This window comes from Bos indicus, chromosome 2 (assembly GCF_029378745.1).
Source record: "Bos indicus isolate NIAB-ARS_2022 breed Sahiwal x Tharparkar chromosome 2, NIAB-ARS_B.indTharparkar_mat_pri_1.0, whole genome shotgun sequence".
Lineage (NCBI taxonomy): Eukaryota > Metazoa > Chordata > Mammalia > Artiodactyla > Bovidae > Bos > Bos indicus.
Window position 1 is genome coordinate 59,919,065 of NC_091761.1, and position 22,200 is coordinate 59,941,264.

The 22,200-nt window shown below is 39.0% G+C and overlaps 1 protein-coding gene across 1 annotated transcript in view; it reads right to left on the bottom strand.

Moving 5' to 3' along the window:
* Positions 1 to 22,200, bottom strand: part of THSD7B (thrombospondin type 1 domain containing 7B) — a 1,073,031-nt gene that overhangs the window by 457,741 nt on the left and 593,090 nt on the right. Inside the window, exon 11 of the mRNA XM_070768428.1 lies at positions 4,514 to 4,643. Within this exon, the coding sequence (XP_070624529.1) occupies positions 4,514 to 4,643 (130 nt within the window). The remainder of the gene's footprint in view (positions 1 to 4,513; positions 4,644 to 22,200) is intronic.

Here is a 22,200-nt window from a genome sequence, read left to right on the forward strand (position 1 = left end):
GGCATCAGTCTCTCTGCCCCAGATCCATAGTTAAAGCAGTAATTCCATTTTTTAAAAATGTGGACATTTTGCACAGAAGCCTTAGTGGATATAGCAAAGTGGCCATAAAGAAACATTAGAGGCACAGATCAAATCTAGAAGGTTTAGCTCTGTATGAACTTAAAATTGTTTAAAGAAAAACAATATAAAAAAAAATCAAAGAAAGAAAATTCCTATGCCCCATCTGAGCATTAGAGAATCAAGGTGATAACATGTGAAAATTTTAGGAACAAGCCTTCATACTTGATCTTCTGCCTCAAAATTTTTACAAGGTGCTTCCCAGAACTTTGGGGTAGCTCAAACATCTCAATAGGTTATAGAGTATAGACAAGGCAGGAGGCCGTAGGGACTTATCTTATGCGATGGTTTCTCTCAGAGAAGAGAAATGGAACTGTCTCTGAGGAATGACCCATATTTCTTCTCCACAGAGGGAAGAGTATGTACGGAATCCTTCTGGCTTGCCTGCATCTGTGTGTGTGTGTTTAAGGTGAATAGAACTCTACTTTTATGACCTGCAGGGCAGACTGTGACTTGAGCCCTTAAACCTGTGTCTTTGGAATGTTCCAGAAAACCCAAACCCTAAATGTAGCCACAGATTTTGCTCTTTCATTGAGTACATTTTTGTACTTTTTCACATAATCCAATACCTCTGATAAGAGGTGCTAATTAAAAAAAAAAGAAACAGAACCATAGCAAAAATATTATTGACCAGTTTGGCAGGATGAGAAACATCGAGAGAGCGGTTGTACTTCAATGTGCATACAATCAAAACTATAGAACTGTACACTTAAAAATGGTTAAGATGGCAATCTCTGCTGTACAGCAAGGTGATCCAGGTTTACACATATATGCATTCTTTTTTTAATATCCTTTTCCATTATGGATTGGTACAACATTGTACATCAACTATACTTCATTAAAAGAAGCTAATTTAGAAAGAAAAGGTTACAATGTAACTTTTATGTTATATGATTTTTATCACAATAATAAAGAAATCTCAGCAAGAGAAACAATAATGTATAACAGAACATGGAGTAGACTTCCTTTGTTCAGGAAAAATCACCTTAAGGAACCCTTTTAGTTATGTGAACATAGATTAATATAGCATGTGAAGATCACTTAGTATAACCCACATATTAATTAATTAACATCATTTATCTCAGCAATCACCACTCTCTCCTCTGTCTAGACTAAGTGAATCTCACTTACTGGAGGTGAGGCAGTGAGGGTGTTAAGAAATAGATACAGACTGTCTTGCAGAAAAGCAAAGTACATTAAAATGTAAAAGTGAAAAAAAATACGTATCAGTGACCTCATTCAAGTGACCTCCATATTAAGAACAACTGAAGAGCTGGAGAGAAACCAGGAAACAACAGAAAAACCTGCCCCATTTTTTAAAAAAATCACCTATTACTTTTTAAGTAGTTAGAAATTTGCTTTGTAGATGCAAAGACTCATTAAGTATAATTCTAAAACAGACGGAAATGGTAAGGGAGTTTAGTCTAGCTTTTCAACTGGGATATGTCATTCACTCAGATCCCTCAAGTTCCTAAAATACTTACTAAAGTGAGACCAAGGAATTCAATTTAGCTTAGTGTGCTAAATAGAAGGGAGAAATGTCAAGAACTCTTGTTAGATTCACAGTTTTAGAAGGATAAGCCTGAGCTCAGAGCGGTTTCGTGACATGCCTGAGATTGCACATGAAAGGGCAGGCCAGCTGTCGGTCCTGAATCCTTAGATGCTCAGCCACAGACTCTGGGAGACATCCCACTGCCGATTCTATTTAGGGGTATATCACCCACACCGTCTTCCCTCTTGCTTACATTGTCAGCCATCCAAATGTGACTCAATTGAATATTGTCTATCTTGAATGAACGTTACTTAAGAAATGGCCAACACAAGAGGGGCACTCTGACTTTCCTTCTGCTTCCCTCCTTCTGCCTCCTTCCTTCTGCTTCCCCTTGAAAGCAGGAAATAATTCTCTTCTGTGAGCGGTGCCCTTCCCGCCCACATCTGAAGGTAGAAGGAAACCCTTACCACTAGGGAATTCAGGCTGTATAAACCTTGATACTTTTAAAATTTAATACCCCAAGCTCAGACTCTGTTTAGATTTTTCATGGATTGAGCACCCAAAGCCGACATTTACTCATCCAGTCAATTCTTTACTAATTTATTGTTTCTCTGTCTAAAAAGGATAAAAGCGTCCTGCTTTGGCCACTTCTTAGGTTCAATTTCTATGGGATCTCCATGCATATGAATTAACATTTGTTGCATTTTAATACTAACCTATCTCTTGATAATCTATCTCATGTCAATTTTATTATTAAGAGAGCTATAAGAACTCATGAAGCGTAGAGGGGAAAATTTCCTTTCCCCAACACTAACTTAAAATTAACATAGTGGGAAATGCTCAAATTCATAGAAAAAATTCTATAGACATTGTGATTCTGTTTTAAATTGTGAATGTCTCATCTTGCTGCTGCTGCTGCTAAGTCACTTCAGTCATGTCCGACTCTGTGCGACCCCATAGATGGCAGCCCACCAGGCTCCCCCATCCCTGGGATTCTCCAGGCAAGAACACTGGAGTGGATTGCCATTTCCTTCTCCAATGCATGAAAGTGAAAAATGAAAGTGAAGTCGTTCAGTTGTGTCCGACTCTGAGTGACCCCATGGACTGAAGCCCACCAGGATCCACCATCCATGGGATTTTCCAGGCAAGAGTACTGGAGTGGGGTGCCATTGCCTTCTTCACCAATGAAGGGAAGGCAAAACCTAAAGAGGAACTGTATGCTTAAAATTCAAGGGTGTTTGACTAAGAGACTCATGCTGATAAGTTGGACACACTATCAGCATCAGGAGACATGATACAATCAGGCAATCCAGGAAGAGTGGAACTAATTTTTTGGGAAAATGGCAGGAGGTCATTTATGGAAACAGGTTCAAGAATGAGTGGCTACACTGAAGTACCACAAGAGGGCAAAGAGAGTGGAGAGTAGGAAGAGAGACCGCTAACAGTTTCCATGATTTTCTCTGATTATAATAGCACCGGGTTCAGAAAATGTGTAACATTACTTGATTTGGCTATTCTTTTTTTCAATTGACTACTTTCTCTGACAGCTCTTTCACTGAGCTAGAAGTTTCAATATTTAAATGTGGCACAATAGGATGGATATTGACAGTGTTCCCACAATGGCCTGGCCGTTGATGAAGAAATTCTGGCAGTCTGGGCTTGTTCCAGGGCTGATTCATGTCTTTCCCAAACTGGTTGTTAGATAGGAACAAAGGAGGAAGTGATGATGAATTGGTCATGATTGGGGCTTCTTTCTGGCTAATGGGAGGCCTTCTTAAAAAACAAAACACGACAAAACTTATATTTTCCAGAATAAATTAGCTCATTTTAAAAATATATTTATTTGTATTTATTTATTTGGTTGCACCTGGTCTTAGTTACAGCACGTGAGATCTTTAGTTGAGGCATGTGAACTCTTAGGTGTGGCATGTGCGATCCAGTTCCCTGACCCAAGATCGAACCTGGGCCCCTTACGTTGGGAGCTTGGAGTCTTAGCCATTGGACCACCAGGAAGTCCCTAGAAAAAATTAGCTCTTGAATCACATAGACTTAAGATACAGTTTCTCAATCAGGGAAAACCCTAGACATTTTGAATAAAGGCATTTTTAAGTATGCTGATAACAACATGATTATTAAGACCTGGGGCTTGTTTCCACAAAACAATAAAACCCAACAGTGATTGAATTTAATCCATAAGTATTAATACTTTAAAGCAGTGCTTCAATCTGATGTTAAAAGAATGAAAGTTTATGACTAAAGACACAAACCTCAGGTACTGTTTTTATAAATAATAATCACTTTCTTCCCAGAGGGGCAAATATGGGTAACATATATAGTTTAAATGTTACTCATTTTCTTTTTCTAAAGACAAATTACCCATAGGTTAAAATTTTTTCCTAAGATTTCTTAAAATATGTACATGACAAAAATTGAGAACCAAAACCATTTTTGAACTAAAATAAACAACTGTTCAGGCAGTAAACATTTGTTCTTAGTCCTTGATTACAGGCTTTAGGATGAGAAAAATAGAATGAGGTAAGGTGTGTGTGTGTGTGTGTGTGTGTGTGTGTGTGTGTGTGTGTGTCTAGTAAGGACCTCAACCTGCATATCTTTGAATCCTAATCCTGAAAACTGATTACCTGGGTGGCTGAAGTCAAACAGCTCAACTGCAATCAAAATCTGGCTGTTACCTTTTTTGTTTTAAATTAGACTTTCATACTCTTTACTCTCTCGAAACATACTCCAGAAAAGGGGAAAATGGTGAGATATTTGAAGATAAAAAAAATACTACCTCTTTGTATTTCTCACTACAAGTGTTTCATATAATAACCACATACTATATAAGAGCAAATAGGTCATGGCTTATACTAAGGTCTAATGATTATTTTGAAAGTAAGTAATTACCGATATGTGGAGCACAATGACACATCTTCACACTCTCGCTCTTCAAATAAGGTATCTGGGCATTCTTGGCCTCCGTTGGCTGCTTCTTGGATGATAATCCTATATCGAGACTGTTTTATTGTAGCATTTCCTGAAGTAAAGGAAAAATAAAATAATAGTGCCCTTTTATGTGGAGGCAAAGAAAAGTCCAGGGATAGAGAGCAATTTAATAAAGAAAAAAAAGAAAAAAGAAGAACCTATGGAAAGACTACCTGGGAAATGAAAATAATAAGAAAAGACCAGAGATTAATACTCAACCTTACTTCTATGAGAAAGACACATCACACTTACTGTGATTTCAAATCTGTATGTTCTAATATGGGAAGATTGTTTCCCACTGATAATATATTTTAATTAATCAGAATCTATATTATATTTTGCATATATTTCAGCATAATCTGAAAGGCCCCTGAAATACTCTTTGATCTCAAAGCAACAGCTCAGGGGGTTAACGTTTTACTATTAGCAATTCTCTCCCTCAGGTGGGGTACTTCCTTCTTTAGGCTACTTTTTACTATGCAAACACTTATTAAAATTAATACATTACTCACATATTTATTAATGGGAATTAGTTTATTAGATTTCTTATTCCTCACAACCTGAGGTAATATGTGTACAATTGGAATTTAGAGAAGAGGCAGTAAAATTACAACAGAACAAACATTATCTTCCTGGTTATTTTGCTGACCCACAGAAGTAGTAATAGGCACCTGGATAAAAAGACAGCTGATGTTCACTCTAATGTGTGGGGCATTCATTTCATAATCTTTAGATGCCTTCTAATCAACAACTACTTCCAAAATCAATGACAGTGCTTAGCAACTATTTCAATTGCCATGTGTAAGATACTGTGCTCGATACACAGATACAAAGTCTTGAATTTGCAATGAAATGGAAAGAAGAAGAAGGGGCAGACAGACACACACCTAGTCATTTGGGCTTTGCAGAGTGAGATGCGTCAGACACTGGCACAGTATTAGGAGAGTACAGAAGAAAGCATAGTCATGTGGGGAAACCAAAGACAGTTCCTAGAGAAGGTGGATTTTATTCTGGCATTGGAGGGATAAGTAGAAAAACAATTTTTTTTTTCCAAAAAGCAAAACAAAAATACCAGATGATATTGCTTATATGTGGACTCTAAAATATGACACAAAGGGACCTCTGTGAAACAGACAGACTCACAGACATAGAAAACAGGTTTGTGGTGGTCAAGGTGGGGTGGCGGGGGAGAAAAATCAGGATTTTGGGATTAGCAGATGTATATAGGATGGATAAACAAGAAGGTCCTCATATAGCACACAGAACTATATTCAATATTCTGTGATAAACCATAATGGGAAAAATATATTTTTAAAAAGAATATATATACATATATATGAATCACTTTGCAGAAGAAATTAACATAACTGTATTTCAATAAAAAAAAAAGAAAAACATAAAGTCTGAAGCCATTGCAGGTCAAAGAACCAGTGTGAGAAAAGACACAAAGCTGTAAGAGTGCATGGACTTCACAGAGAAAGAGAACAGAACTGCATTCAGGAGGGTGTATGTGTGTGGGGCTTGTGTGCGGGAGCTTCTGGTGGCTGGAGGAAGAACACAGAGAAGGTTATAAAGAATGGAGAGGAGACGCCTAGGAGAAAACCAAATTAATTTTTAGGTTTAAGACAGCTAATGAACCTAATCATACAAAGAAGGAAATTTCTATAGCCAGCAAACTAAGTGGAGCCAAAAAAAAAAAAAAAAAAGGAGCTTTTACTAAAATTATATATTCATATGGTTTCTCAAAAATAATTAATGCAAAAAAGACTTCCTATAGTGAGAAGCAACAGACCTACATGCCATTCCCTGTCTTCCTCCTTCCAGAACATTCTGAATTCTATCTGTATTTAGTTCTTCTCTGGTTACCTCCAAATCTATAAATAATATGTACATGTCATCACTAGTTGTTTTCTTAACTTTAGACATCATCTATTGACTTTCTTCTGTAATCAATGAATATTTTTTTCCACTACTGTTCAACTTTTTTTTATAACTGTATCACGATTTTTATGCCTCTCCTCATTATTTAAAGGTTTTATATAACCTGCATTTTTTTCTGTCCCACTTCTTACTCCCATCCTCCATCAGATCAGCCACTATGTTTCTAAAGAGTCTTTCCGGGCAGATGAACTTCCTTTTTTATTGCCATCCACTTTCTGCTATATTAAGTCCTGTCTTCCTGTGCTGCATGGTCTGTTTCTATGCTCTTCAGTCTTTGTCCACTGAATCTTTCATAAACAAGTTTAGATCTCTCAACCACTGATGGAACTCTTTGTTTTTGACAAAGAATTGGGAATTTTAAAATCCATTTCTACCACTTTAATGAGATTATGAGAAGGGGAGACTAAAAGTTAGGGAGATGCATGAGGCCTTTGGGGGCTTCCCTTGTAGCTCAATCAGTAAAGTATCTGTCTGCAATGCAGGAGACCTGGGTTCGATCCCTGGGTCAGGAAGATCCTCTGGAGAAGGACATGGCAACCCACTCTAGTATTCTTGCCTAGAGAATCCCATGGACAGAGGAGCCTGGCGGGCTACAGTCCATGGGGTCACAAGAATTGGATGCGACTTAGCGGCTAAACCACCACCACTGCCATGAGGTGTTTTCCATCTGCTGCCTTTTTTGGCCCTTCTTTGCCAACATCTGTTGGATCATGGAAAAAGCAAGAGAGTTCCAGAAAAACATCTATTTCTGCTTTATTGACTATGCCAAAGCCTTTGACTGTGTGGATCACAATAAACTGTGGAAAATTCTGAAAGAGATGGGAATACCAGACCACCTGATCTGCCTCTTGAGAAATCTGTATGCAGGTCAGGAAGCAACAGTTAGAACAGGACATGGAACAACAGACTGGTTCCAAATAGGAAAAGGAGTACGTCAAGGCTGTATATTGTCACCCTGCTTATTTAACTTATATGCAGAGTACATCATGAGAAACACTGGACTGGAAGAAGCATAAGCTGGAATCAAGATTGCCCGGAGAAATATCAATAACCTCAGATATGCAGATGATATCACCCTTATGGCAGAAAGTGAAGAGGAACTCAAAAGTCTCTTGATGAAAGTGAAAGTGGAGAGTGAAAAAGTTGGCTTAAAGCTCAACATTCAGAAAAGGAAGATCATGGCATCTGGTCCCATCACTTCATGGGAAATAGATGGGGAAACAGTGGAAACAGTGTCAGACTTTATTTTTGGGGGCTCTAAAATCACTGCAGATGGTGACTGCAGCCATGAAATTAAAAGACGCTTACTCCTTGGAAGAAATGTTATGACCAACCTAGATAGCATATTAAAAAGCAGAGACATTACTTTCCCAACAAAGGTTCATCTAGTCAAGGCTATGGTTTTTCCTGTGGTCATGTATGGATGTGAGAGTTGGACTGTGAAGAAGGCTGAGCACTGAAGAATTGATGCTTTTGAACTGTGGTGTTGGAGAAGACTCTTGAGAGTCCCTTGGACTGCAAGGAGATCAAACCAGCCCATTCTGAAGGAGATCAGCCCTGGGATTTCTTTGGAAGGAATGATGCTAAAGCTGAAACGCCAGTACTTTGGCCACCTCATGCAAAGAGTTGACTCATTGGAAAAGATTCTGATGCTGGGAGGGATTGGGGGCAGGAGGAGAAGGGGACAACAGAGGATGAGATGGCTGGATGGCATCACTGACTCGATGGACGTGAGTCTGGGTGAACTCCGGGAGTTGGTGATGGACAGGGAGGCCTGGCGTGCTGCAATTCATGGGGTCGCAAAGAGTCGGACACGACTGAGTGACTGAACTGAACTGAACTGAACTCAGAGATCCAACCACAGAAGGTATGTATTAGTGGCTACCTTGTCCATTGGCTTCTGGTCAGCTTTGGTCAAAGGTGGTTTGGGGCACACAGTGTAAAGATAAAAGTTGACAGAGGAAGGGCAGACAGAGAGAGAAGAAAGATCAGGGTACTTATTCCACCAGATTTCATTGTCTAAATCACCTCAAAGTTGGTTCCCTTGCTCCCCAGAGCCACAGTTCTAATGGAGCGGTAAAAAGTAAAGTGAAGTCGCTCAGTCATGTCCAACTTTTTGCGACTCCATGGACTGTAGCCCACCAGGATCCTCAGTCCATGGAATTCTCTAGGCAAGAGTACTGGAGTGGGGTGCCATTTCTCACCTGTAACTACCTTCTTCGAGATCTTCTAATAGCTCCTACAGGTATCAGCTTTCAGGCTCCCAACTGTCCCTAGCCAGCTACTATTAGTTTCCATTAACCCTGTCCTCTCCTTTGTATTATAAACTGTTCCTTCATTGAATTTTCCCCATTTGCGTGGGCCACCTATTTCCTACCAGGACATGCTTATCAAATCAAAGGACAGTTGCTATTATTTGACTGAGAAGAATGCTATAATTAACTTCTTTTTAATGTGGTTAAGGCCCAGTGAGGAGTATAGAAAAAGAAGGCTAAGAAGGAGGGAAAAAAGTATAATTAAAACAGTTCTACATAATAATATGCAAGCTATCTTTATCGGGGTGGGGACAATCTGGATAAATAATTGTGCCTTTAGGAAAAAGTCTCTCTCCTCCCCACCCCCAGTTAATTCCAATTACATTGTACTTACACTGGTAATTATTGTTTACCCTCAGGATGTGTGGGATTGTGTGTGTGTCTGTTTGCTTTGTCCAAGTGTTAAGAGTCCAGAAATAACCATTGAAGACAATAGGAACAATTAAGGGGTTGACTTTATCCCATATTGAGACAGAACATAGATCAATGCCTCTCCTTTCATAGGACATACATACATACACACACACACACACACACACACACACACATCCACACACACACAACCACACACACCACACCACACACACAGAGTGCAAGCTCACACTTGATGTATTCTTCCTTATCGTGTAATTCCAGGTCAAATAATTCAAAGTTTTAGAAAAATAGTCACATTGATTATCATACTCTATAGATCTCGAGGTGAAGGTTGAGAAGGATACACTCTATGGGCAAACTAACTTTTAGAACTGAGGTCACATTTTTCCAGAGAAAAAATTGATTGGCACCACAGAAATTAAGAATTATTTCATGTCTATGAAGAGAGAGAGAGAAAGAAATAAGGGAGCCTCTTAATAAAGGCAAAAACCCCCAGGATCTATGAGACACCAGTTAAGACTTTCTCATTGTAAGTGAACATGTGTTTCTTGAACATTGGACTAGTCAAATTTAGCTGCTGCTGCTGCTGCTAAGTCGCTTCAGTCATGTCCGACTCTGTGTGACCCCATAGACAGCAGCCCACTAGGCTTCCCGTCCCTGGGATTCTCCAGGCAAGAACACTGGAGTGGGTTGCCATTTCCTTCTCCAATGCATGAAAGTGAAAAGTCAAAGTGAAGTTGCTCAGTCGTGTCCGACTCTAGCGACCCCATGGCCTACAGCCTACCAGGCTCCTCCGTCCATGGGATTTTCTAGGCAAAAGTACTGGAGTGGGGTGCCACTGCCTTCTCCAGTCAAATTTAGCACTCAGGTTTAAAGGATTTTCCCCTTCCCTATGATGTACAGTGCTTCAAATTATGACAACAGAATTGGTTTTGCAGAATGGACATGATTTAGCTGATGTCATGGGAAGTCAAGAGCAGGCAGGTCTACACTTGAGATGAAGCAGCCAATCGTCTTCTCACACATGAATTTTGAAGGCAGCATGAGGGTAGTAGCTTTGTATCAAAGTAGGACAATACTTTCAGAAATGTGAGAGGTGATTAGCAACAAAAGGAGTGGACGCTCCTGACAGCACCCAAGATCATGGCTTGAAGCCAGACAAGAGAGGATGAGCAAAAGGCCAAGTAGAAGCTCTCAGGAAGTGATGTCAGTTTCCATTGCCTTTGAATACATAAGAAAATGATTTCTGAGAGGTAATATTGAGATGCAAAGATAATGGCTTTGCAGGAGGAAAACATTTGTATTGCATATGTACCTAGAACATGTTAGATTTCTAAGTGAATTTCTTTTTTCTTTTATTATTATTATTATTTTTTTTACTTTACAATATTGTATTGGTTTTGCCATACATCAACATGAATCCACCACAGGTGTACATGTGTTCCCAATCCTGAACCCCTCTCCCTCCTCCCTCCCCATATCTCATTCTTTTACTACAACACTTTATGAGGTTGGTATTATTACTATTGTTTTGTTATTAGCATTATTGTTATGATACCCATTTGACAGACATGAAAATGGAGGTCAGAAGGGGTCAATAATTTCTACAAAATATTTTCCACAAAATAATTTCCTGTCTAGGATGAAAAGAATGGCTAGGTAGATATCAAAACCCATGATTTTTCCATAAAAGAGACTTTAGAACAAGATGAAGAGAAAGAAAGGGGCACTCCAAGCAGGAGTTCATGCCACAGGGACTCTGCTATTCCCAAGGGACACTTCTTTCCTAATCAATTCTTCAACTGTACCCTGTTGGCAGAAAGCTCCAAATATCATTGAAAGCAATGTTCGTAGGGCTTTGTTGATGCTTTCAACCTCATTAGGCCTATGAAAAATACCAATAAATGAAAGTGCCTGTCTGCAAACATAAACAATTGCTCAAGCATGATTATGGCTCATAAACAACTATTCTACATTCAGCTTTAATTTACACATACTTTATCATTAATAGGTCATTGAACATAATTAAACTTAAGTTATTAATTATAGTCAAAAGACATAACATTTAGAAAAGATGGCAACTTAAAGATCAACAGCCGTGTTTCATAAGGAAAGTATATGAGTGGACTGCAAACACTGAGGGATATTTAGAGATTCTCAGTGAAGTCTTTCCTAGACAGATGGTAGCCAAGGTGGAGAAAAACAGTACCTCTGGATGACTCACAGCCAGGTAAGCTGGGGCACATCACACTGACCCAAAGAGTCAAGGGTGTTGAGCCCTGATACCAGGGTTATTCAATCAGTGATTTGAAATAAAGACTTTAACCTCTATATTTCCAATTGATTTGAAATGTGAGAGCAGGGAGCAAGTAGAGCATGGTGAGCATCAGCTCTGGCTGATGGGGAGGCAGGTTTGCAAATGCTCCCAAAGGAAAGAGGATGTGCGTGTATTACACTGCCATGTGTAAATGGACAGCTAGCGGGAAGCTGCTGTGAAGCACAGGAGGCTCAGCTCAGTGCTCCGTGATGACCTAGATGCATGAGGTTGGGGGTTGAGAGGGAGGTCCAAGAGGGAGGGCATACATACATATACATAGCTGACTCACTTCATTGTACAGCAGAAGCTAACATAACACTGTAAAACAAATATACCTCAATTAAAAAAATAAACAAATAAAAAGAGCATGTGCAAAGGGGATGCAGGATAGATGGATATCAACAAATCATGGAAGTTTTTCCAACACCAATCTGTAGAATTTTGATGGTACATTGATAACAAATGACCTTTCTGGCTTTCCCTGGTTTCTCTATTGTTTCAGTTACTAACAGGTTTAATGGATTTCAGCAACCCACTCTGCTTCTAGGCACCATCATCCTGCTAGGCTTATAGACTTGTAACTCTTGGTTGCCACCTAGTGCTCTTCTTCTTCCTCCCCACTTACACACCCAGTTCACCGTTAAAAACAAAACCAAAAGTCTGTTGATGATTCCTCTCTAACCAGTAGATCTTGAAGCCAAAGGATGGTACCAGTGATATTTTAAGATCTGTATCATATAAACAAGCCAATGCCTGTGTGTGTGCTCAGTTATGTCCAACTCATGGACCTTCGCTTGCCAGGTTCTTCTGTCCATGGGATTTTCCCAGGCAAGAATATTGAACTAGGTTGCCATTCTTCCTCCAGGGATCTTCCCAACCCAGGAAATGAACCTGTGTCTCTTGTGTCTCATGCGTTGGCAGAAAGATTCTTTACCACTAGTGCTACCTGGGCTTGTAAACATCCATACATTAAATACATCCTGGGGTGGAGTTACGACTCTAGTGCATATTAGATTTCAGACAATTCCTTTAATCACTCTGAACCTCAGTTTCCTTGGCTATAAAACAGGGTGACTACAAGCTCCTATTTCATATGACTGTTTTGAGGATTAAATGAGACACACGTGTAAAGCATGTCAGCACTGCTGGTACAGGGAATCTTCTCCAGAGTCATAAAAGTTCATGAGAGAAAGTGAGAAGGAAGCGTTTAAGAAAAGAGGAGGATAAAAGCTTCAATAGTTGAGGCTTTTTCTAATTAAAATAAAAATGTGGCAAAACAGTCTTCTGTACAATGGTGGGTCGCATTCATGTTCTGAGCATCTAAAGGTGGACCGTGAGTGGCTTGAAATCATTCCATGTTTCTGGTAAATTAAACTCCAACTACAAGGCAGTTAGCTCCGACCACCTTCTGATATCACTGGAGAGGAATGGGTAGGGGGATCAAACAATCCTGTTTGCTCAGGACAGTCTTCATTAATGCCTATTATCTTGGCTTAAATATTAATAGTTCATCTACTCACTTTCAGAAAGACCATCTACTCACTTTCAGAAAGGCCTCTGTATAAAAAACTAAATGATAACTCAGAAAAAGACCATCACCTCCATGCCAATGCAAGAAAACAAGCACATTTTGTTTCTCACTGCACCAAAGGGTTGCATTTCAAATGTGTGGAAAATGTAGACTGCCTTGTTCTTAAAATTATCTATTCAATCTGATCATTGATCTCGTTATCTTATGCCACAGAATTCTGCTTGAGATAGCAGTTCATGCAGTTGAAGAAAACTGTTTTGTGCCTAAAGCACACTTCCTTATAAATCATAAAATTAAAAAGTAAAGGGAAAGAAGAATATAGGGCTTACTTCAAAGTAATCAACTAGACCTACTTGATATGTGTCATTATAATAGAAACATCATAAATAGATGCTATGTAACTACTGGGAATCAGCACTGAATCAAAGTGGAGCATCAGAGGACCAAGTTTCACTTGGCAAAGATTCCAAATGGTTACTAAGAAGTCTGTTTCTAAGTCAGTTCTATAGACAGAGGTTGTAATATTGCATTAGGCAGTCCAGGTTCATGAACATCAAATCCCCTAAAATGTAGATTCTGTTTACTGATTCACTATACATAAGAGAATACTCCCTTCTACCTTATTCACAACCATTTTTGAGATTTGAAGCTGATTTCCTTTTCAGAAAAAGTACCAAACCAGGATTCACCATCCCAACTTTTTCTCACTTAAATTTGGAGAAATACATACTGTGACCCTGAGTTCTCAGAGGGACCACATACAGTGTTGTCATTACTGATAAATATTTTATCATGTATCTGCTATACATGGAGCTACCAACATGTTTGGTGCTAGGGGTAATGAATCTGCTTAATGCAGGAGACCTGGGTTCGATCCCTGGGTTGGGAAGATACCCTGGAGAAGGGAATGGCAACCCACTCCAGTATTCTTGTCTGGAGAATTCCATGGACAGAGGAGCCTGACAGGCTATAGTCCATGGGGTCGCAGAGGTGGACACAACAGAGTGACTAACACCACACCATACCATACATGGAGGATACATACCTAAGTGCTATGTGTTACACTGACGTGTACATATATGTAGTATTAAATCTCCCCAGTAAAGCAGAAGTGAAACATGATTGAGAGATGATAATGTAGACGTTCTCCATAGTTCTATAAGCATTCAGAAAAGACAGTTAAACATCATATTTATTTTCCAAAGGCCATCAATCTGGTATGTTCTCTCTTTGCTCAAGGGGGATTAGAAGGTTTAAGTAGTAATAAATGCAATGTCCTAGAACAGCTATGAGTAGGAAGCTTTTATCTCTTCCTCCCTATTCACCTTGGTGCCCCATATATAGAGCAAATACATCAAAAGCAGCCTCTTCCCCCAGAATTCCCCTCCAGCTTACAACTCCAAGTACTTCAAAATGAACACTGAGTGTAAAAGAGAGAGTGGGAAGTTGCTAAACAACACAGGAAGCCCAGACTGGCACTTTGTGATGACCTAGAAGGGTAGGAACAACAGACTGGTTCCAAATAGGAAAAGGAGTACGTCAAGGCTGCATATTGTCACCCTGCTTATTTAACTTATATGCAGAGTACATCATGAGAAACGCTGGACTGGAAGAAGCACAAGCTGGAATCAAGATTGCCAGGAGAAATATCAATAACCTCAGATATGCAGATGACACCACCCTTATGGCAGAAAGTGAAGAGGAACTAAAGAGCCTCTTGATGAAAGTGGAAGTGGAGAGTGAAAAAGTTGGCTTAAAGCTCAACATTCAGAAGACAAAGATCATGGCATCTGGTCCCATCGCTTCATGGGAAATAGATGGGGAAACAGTGGAAACAGTGTCAGACTTTATTTTTCTGGGCTCCAAAATCACTGCAGATGGTGACTGCAGCCATGAAATTAAAAGACGCTTACTCCTTGGAAGGAAAGTTATGACCAACCTAGATAGCATATTCAAAAGCAGAGACATTACTTTGCCAACAAAGGTCCGTCTAGTCCAGGCTATGGTTTTTCCTGTGGTCATGTATGGATGTGAGAGTTGGACTGTGAAGAAAGCTGAATGCCAAAGAATTGATGCTTTTGAACTGTGGTGTTGGAGAAGACTCCTGAGAGTCCCTTGGACTGCAAGGAGATCCAACTAGTCCCTTCTGAAGGAGATCAGCCCTGGCATTTCTTTGGAAGGAATGATGCTAAAGCTGAAACTCCAGTACTTTGGCCACCTCATGTGAAGAGTTGACTCATTGGAAAATACTCTCATGCTGGGAGGGATTGGGGGCAGGAGGAGAAGGGGACGACAAAGGATGAGACAGCTGGATGGCATCACTGACTCGATGGATGTGAGTCTGGGTGAACTCCTGGAGTTGGTGATGGACAGGGAGGCCTGGCGTGCTGCTATTCATGGGGTCGCAAAGAATCGGATATGACTGAGCAACTGAACTGAACTGAACTGAGAAGGGTAGGATGGGGGTAAGGGAGGGAGGCTCAGGAGGGAAAGGATATATATATAATTATGATTGATTCACATTGTTTTATAGTAGAAACTAAAAATTTTAAAAAATGAATGAGCCTGTTTATATATGGATAAAATTAAAATTGCAAAGCTTTTTCTTTTAAAATTCCCAGGAATGCTAAAAAAAAGGCTCCAGGATATCCATATAGATCTTTCATTTTGAAATGTTGCCTGAAAAAATATATTCTATGTTCTTAAATTTTTGTAATCATCATTCACTTTGCAACAGAGGTCAAATTCAATGGCTCTGCCAATAGACAAGACCTCCACAGCTCTGGCTTCTAAGCCCAGTTCATTACTGAATCATTATATGACCTTGCACATCGCACTTCACCTTTCAGAACTTCAATTTTTTTGCTTGTCCTATATGGATAATATTGTCAAGCCAATTCACAAGGTAGTTGATAGGAATGTTTAATTAAGTGAGATTTAAAGCAATTTTAAAATGTTATATATGTTATATATAATATATACAGAACCACTAGATTTAATGCAAGTCTTTAACATAGATTTCAAAAGGAACAATTCATGTTTACATCTGCATGGGATGACAGTCAAGGCAAATAAACACTTTCTTTCTATAGCAGGCACTCATGGAGGCCTAAGCAATAGTTCTAATCTCTGCAAGGAGATCAAACCAGTCAATCCTAAAGGAAATCAATCCTGAATATTCACTGGAAGGACTGATTCTGAAGCTGAAACTTCAATACTTTGGCCACCTGATGCAAAGAACTGAGTCATTGGAAAAGACCCTGATGCTGGGAAGGATTGAAGGCAGGAGAAGAGGGGACAACAGAGGATGAGACAGTTGAATGGCATCACTGACTCAATGGACATGAGTTTGAGCAGACTCCAGGAGTTAGTGATGGACAGGGAAGCCTGGCATGCTGCAGTCCATGGGGACACAAAGAGTCGGACACGACTGAGCAACTGAACTGAACTGAACTAAGGACTATTTCCAGTTTCCTTACTTGCTACCCTCAACTACCAATGTACTTAAAATACCAATGTACTTAAAATATCTCCAATCTGGAGAGTTAACCTTCCAAATAGTGACCAGTCCTTCCTCTTGCTAAATATCAAAACTAAGTCCTGCATAGCTAATCTTGCCATGCATGGACTCAGTCCATGTGGTTCTTAACCCTAGCTGCATATTAGAATCTCAAAGGGTGCTTTTATAGATTCCTAATACCCCTCAATCCAAACCATTTAAATCAGAATATCTCAGGGGTGGGGCCCAAGCATTGAACTGTTCAAAAAATCTCCAGGGCAGAAAACCACTGATTTAGCTCATTGACAGCTAGCATCTCATATTCATCCAGTATGTAAAATAGGAAAAAGAATGCAGCATGCTTAACCAAGCAATAGAAAACAAATGAGCACCAGCTAAATCAAGGCTGCTGTCAACACATTTAAAACCTGCCCTCTAGCCAAGTACATTATAATGGGTATAATTGGAAATGTGTGCTAAAAAGAAGGAGGGTTAACAAAACTACTTGTTGCTCTTGTCTTTTCCTCGTGCCAGTGAGTGAGGAAATGACAGGGATTTATATTCCCCCCAACCTAACTCCTTTTCATTTTCACAGATGAAGTGTCTGGAGGTTGCCTGCCACAGTGCTCCCTAATGTGTTGCACTCTATCAACACCAAGACTGAACTATGCTGCAATGCCATGTTGCACTGTATACAAGCAGGTTTTAGGGGGACACAGATGTCAGCTAAGACACAGGCTCAAGAAGCTGTCATCATTATTAGGCATGGATCCACAACTATACATTAGAAGAATCCTTTTAAATAATGCGTGTTGCCCTAGCCCATTAATGCTTTATGCTTTCATGGGCATGAAACAATGATATCTATGACCAGTCTTGTGCAGACAGCCAGAGGACAGAAGCGTTTCCAGTTCAAGCTCATGTGTCATAGCACAGTAAGGACAGAGACTTCAGAACCTTTGGGGATAGAAACTTTAGAACTTCAGATCCCCCAGTCTTTTTACAAGAGAGTGAAGTGTAGCATTTGGCCATTTGCAGTATGGAGTCTGACATCTTTAAATGCATCATCAAGCATGATGGCTCAACCACATAAATCCTGGTTTCTGCAACTTTTTGCAACATCCATTCCAGGATGTATCTACATGCAAAGTGCAGGGAATCAATGTAACATGCAAGGAATCAATCACACATTAATATCAGTTGTGACATTAAAAGTTGGTTTGGGAATAGTGGTAGGATACGTTAAAGGAAAATAACCATGAGAGCAAATAGGCAAAAAAGGTTTTGCATTTTCAACTATAAATTCTAGAATAATGTAGACAGAGTCTCTTAATAATCCCTCTTATATATTAGGTTTGTGCTATCCCCTGTCTTACTATCTTTATTATTTTGCAATGTCAACATAAAGTCACTAGGTTTTGAAACTCCTTTTTTGGCTTAGTACTGGTGGGATAACATGACTTCAGTGAATCTAGAATTCCAGGTTTATGAACTTGGAAAAATTATTTATATCCTGGTATATCAAAGGGAAATAAGGTATTTTATTCTAATAACTAGAATACCTTGTTTGGGATTTTTAACAAGAACACTTAGGAAAAGAGATGTAAAGCAGCTCAGCATTTGGCATTTGGTAATGATGCTGGGAAAGATTGAGGGCAGGAGGAGAAGAAGGTGACAGAAGATGAGATGATTAGATGGCATCTAACTCAATGGACATGAGTTTGAGAAAACTTTGGGAGATAGTTAAGGACAGGGAAGCCTAGTGTGCTGCAGCCCATGGGGTTGCAGAGAGTCAGATATGACTTAGCAACTGAACTGACATATATAAAATTGTTCCTTGGTAGACAAGTTAGTGTCGAGAATGGGGCAAGTGTATTTCCTCTTCCTTTTTATCTAGATAACCACTAAACTTCCTTTGACACTGAACAAAGTCTTTCTTTCAAGAAGTCTTTCCATCCTACCCTCAGCCAAGGCGCTGTCTCCCAAAGCTCCCACCTCTCTATAAAATCCCCATAGCACCCGACTGTCTTGTTCTGTCTCCAAATAGGAAGCCTCTCCAGGTTTTGCTGTAGTTTGTAAAACCTGGTTTACAGCTGAAGAAAGATTGCTGAATGAATAAAAAGATGAAGTGACAGTCACGACTGCGTGAATAATATGAACATCAACCAAATATTTGGTTGGAAATATTAGTTTCTGCCCACAAGGCAGAGAACATGTATGGAGAAACTCTGCTGGCACAGGAAAAATATATATTACTGGTGAATTTTTAATTCAGTTTAAAAGTATCTTTTTAAATTTTGGAAATGTTCAAACATATCAAATAAACCCAATGTTTTCATCCATCAGCTTTGATAATTATATAACCAAGCTTGTTTCATCTATACCCTTACCCATTTACTCACACTCAAGTTATTTCAAAGACATCATATGGTTTCATTTATAAATATTTCAGAATAGATTCATAAAGGATAAGAGCTCTTTTTTTAAAACACAACCGTAGGAATACTATCATATATAGAAATATTACTATAATTTATCCCCAATAAACATAGGAACACTATTATACATAGAAATATTGCTATCTGTAATCCCCAAACACCTGCAAATACCCAACTGTCTTTGGGCTATAATTTGGGTCCCAGTTGTCCATTGGATTACAATTGGTTGATATGTCCTACAGGAGTCTCCTTATTTTTGTTTCCTTTGTACTTCTTGTTGAAATAATTTTAAAATATTTTATAAATGCATTGCTAAAAAAATAGGACATTCAGGAAAAATTTTGGTGCACTGACTTTTGAAAAATATCTCCATTGCTAGTTCTAAGAGCTTGTTTTTTAATGGATGTGGTAAATCAGATAACAAGAGAGAAATCCTGTAGCCAGAGCACTCCCGACTCCACACATACACACACACACATGCACACACACACACACACACACACACACACACACACACACAGCCTGAATCCCTTCATGTGTGAACCAGGAAATCACCTATGCTGACAAACAGAAAGAGTAGAGATGCTTGTCTGTTTTGGCCTTATTTCCAGAAGGAATCAAGGGAAAAAAAAAAAGAAGTCAGTCAGAAATTTCCTAATCAGATGCCTTCTATTAATACATGTGTGAAGCTAGAATTTTTACTATTCTATATAGAAGAATAATAAGATATAACTGTTTATAAACTGTTCTGGATTATTCTGAAAAGGGACTATTGAAATCCTCTAAGGGGGAAATACTGTTCTAGAATTTGAGAATACAGCACAAGAAAAAACATCCCCCTATTCATAGACTTTACATTTTAATGGAGAGAAAGACAAAAAATAAATGTCAAATATTTAGTATTTTATATGGCAATTAAATGCTGCTCAAAAAAAAAGAAAATACAACAAAAGACAATGTAGAAAGAAGTGCTAAGGAAAGTGTGTGTGTGTTTTGTGGGTAATTTTAAGCTTAAAAGCCTAAATAAGAAAGGAATATTTGAGCTGGAACATGAAGGAGGTTGAGGCACTCATCTGAATAGTATCTAAGGGAAGAGGAATCTAGGCAGAGGGAATAATTTTGCAAAGGCCCAGAGTAAAAGAGCAAGGGAAAGAAGAATGGCTAGATCACTGGCTATATTGGGGTGCAAAGGGAAGAAACAAAAGGTCAGTGACTCCATATAGAAAAAGAAATTGGATTCTTTTTTTAAATTTTATCTTTTGGCCACACTGCATACCATGTGGGATCTTAGTTCCCTGACTAAGTACACAATCCATGCCCTCTGAAGGGGAAGTGCATAGTCTTAACCACTGGACCACTAATGAATTACCCTAGAAATTGATTTAATATGATACATAAAATGAATTATTACAGATACACATAAAATTTTCCAAAGATAAAGATAGGGTAAAAGCTTTATGTCTTTGAGATAACAAGACATATCCTAAAACACAACAATGAAATCGATTATAAAGTAGATGATTGGTAAATTCAACCTCACTGAAATTAAGCATTTCTGCCCACTGAATGACTAGCCTCACCCTGAATGGTAATTGTTGCATTACAGGGAACTAACTAAGCTTCACTCTCCAGGATACAATCTCCAAAACAATAACAAAAATGATCCAAGCACTTACTATGTTTCATTCACTTGCCAAGTATGAATCACTTAGTCCTCATTATAATCCTAAAACACAGTTCCTCTCATCATTCCCATTTTGCAGGTTAGAGAATAGAAGTACAGAGATTTTGTCCTTTGTCCAAGGTGCCAGGAAAGTGATAGAGTAGATTTGAAACCCAGGAGGGATCATTTAACCTTCTCAGCTGAGCACAGGAAGAATTGTGATCCAATGCAACAGTAATCTAGCAACCTGGGTTAATGTCATAGTTACAGGATATGACAACTGTTCTCAGGAATCAAAACTTAAAGTCAGTGAGGAATCTGACCCCTACAGAAAGCCAGTGAGAACCAGGGCAGCACAGTGGGCCTATGATCTGTGTGAGTTTGCACAGGCTCAATGGGGCTCTTGGGGCTCTTAGTTTAATGCTCTCCCACACCTTAAACGTGTTAGTAATTTTAGAACAAGGTACCCACATTTTCATCTTGCACTGGATCCTGCAAATTATGCACTGGTCCTGGTAATAATAGATGATGGTATGAAATAGTGAAGGCTTCTTTGTCTTTGGGCTTATCTTACTGCTTGGAAGTATACACTCAGAAGGATGATCAGGAAGGATCTGCTCCATCCTGGAGTTCCTTACTGTGTTTCTCTCTTACCACTGACATCTCTTGAGCTGGAAAGAGGATTTGCATAATCCTCCAGTTATGTGAACTCCACAGGATGGGTGGGGAACTCTGGGTCACAAAAACATGCTATTAAACAATGTTGAGATATGGAAATTTATATGCTTACCTACATATTTTTATTTTTTTATTTGATAAAACAGAGTCTCCTTATTTCTTAGCCAGATAATTGAATAGACTCATACTTTTCCCATTGGTTTCCAATGCTGTCTAACCTCATTATTTTCTGTACTTTTCTTTTCCCCTTAAAACACTAAGTCTGATTTTATCATACCCATGCTTCAAATTTAAATTGTCTACCAGAATTCTGGGTAATGTCCAGACTTTTTAGAATAGCATAAATCTCTTCATGAGTTGGCTCTTGACTGTCTCTCTAACCCTATTTCTTATCACTCCTGCATATGCATTACACAACCCAAGCATTGCAAGCTGCCTGTAAGTCATTTAATTAAAACAGATTTTCACATTGCCAAGCCTCTTTACACATATCCCCATCTTTAAGATAATTGTACCCCCTGTTTACTGGGAAACTCCTAATTTGCTGAATCTTGTCTCCTTTAACCACTTTGCTAAGGGAAGACATTCTCCTCTTGTTTGCTGAATATACTGTGCTCACTCCCCTTAGTTAAAGAAGATGCTTACACATTTGAATGCCCTCATAAAAAGCCCCCTGATTAAAGTAACCTCATCTTACTTATCTTAATGTTACTGGCAGTAGCCACAAAACCTGGTATAGTAGGTCCTATGCAAACTTTCACTGAACTAACGATATCATCATTCATTCAATAACCATTTAGGCACTTTACCACTTTGTGGCTGCCACTCTTTCGTGTGTCTAAACAGTGAACA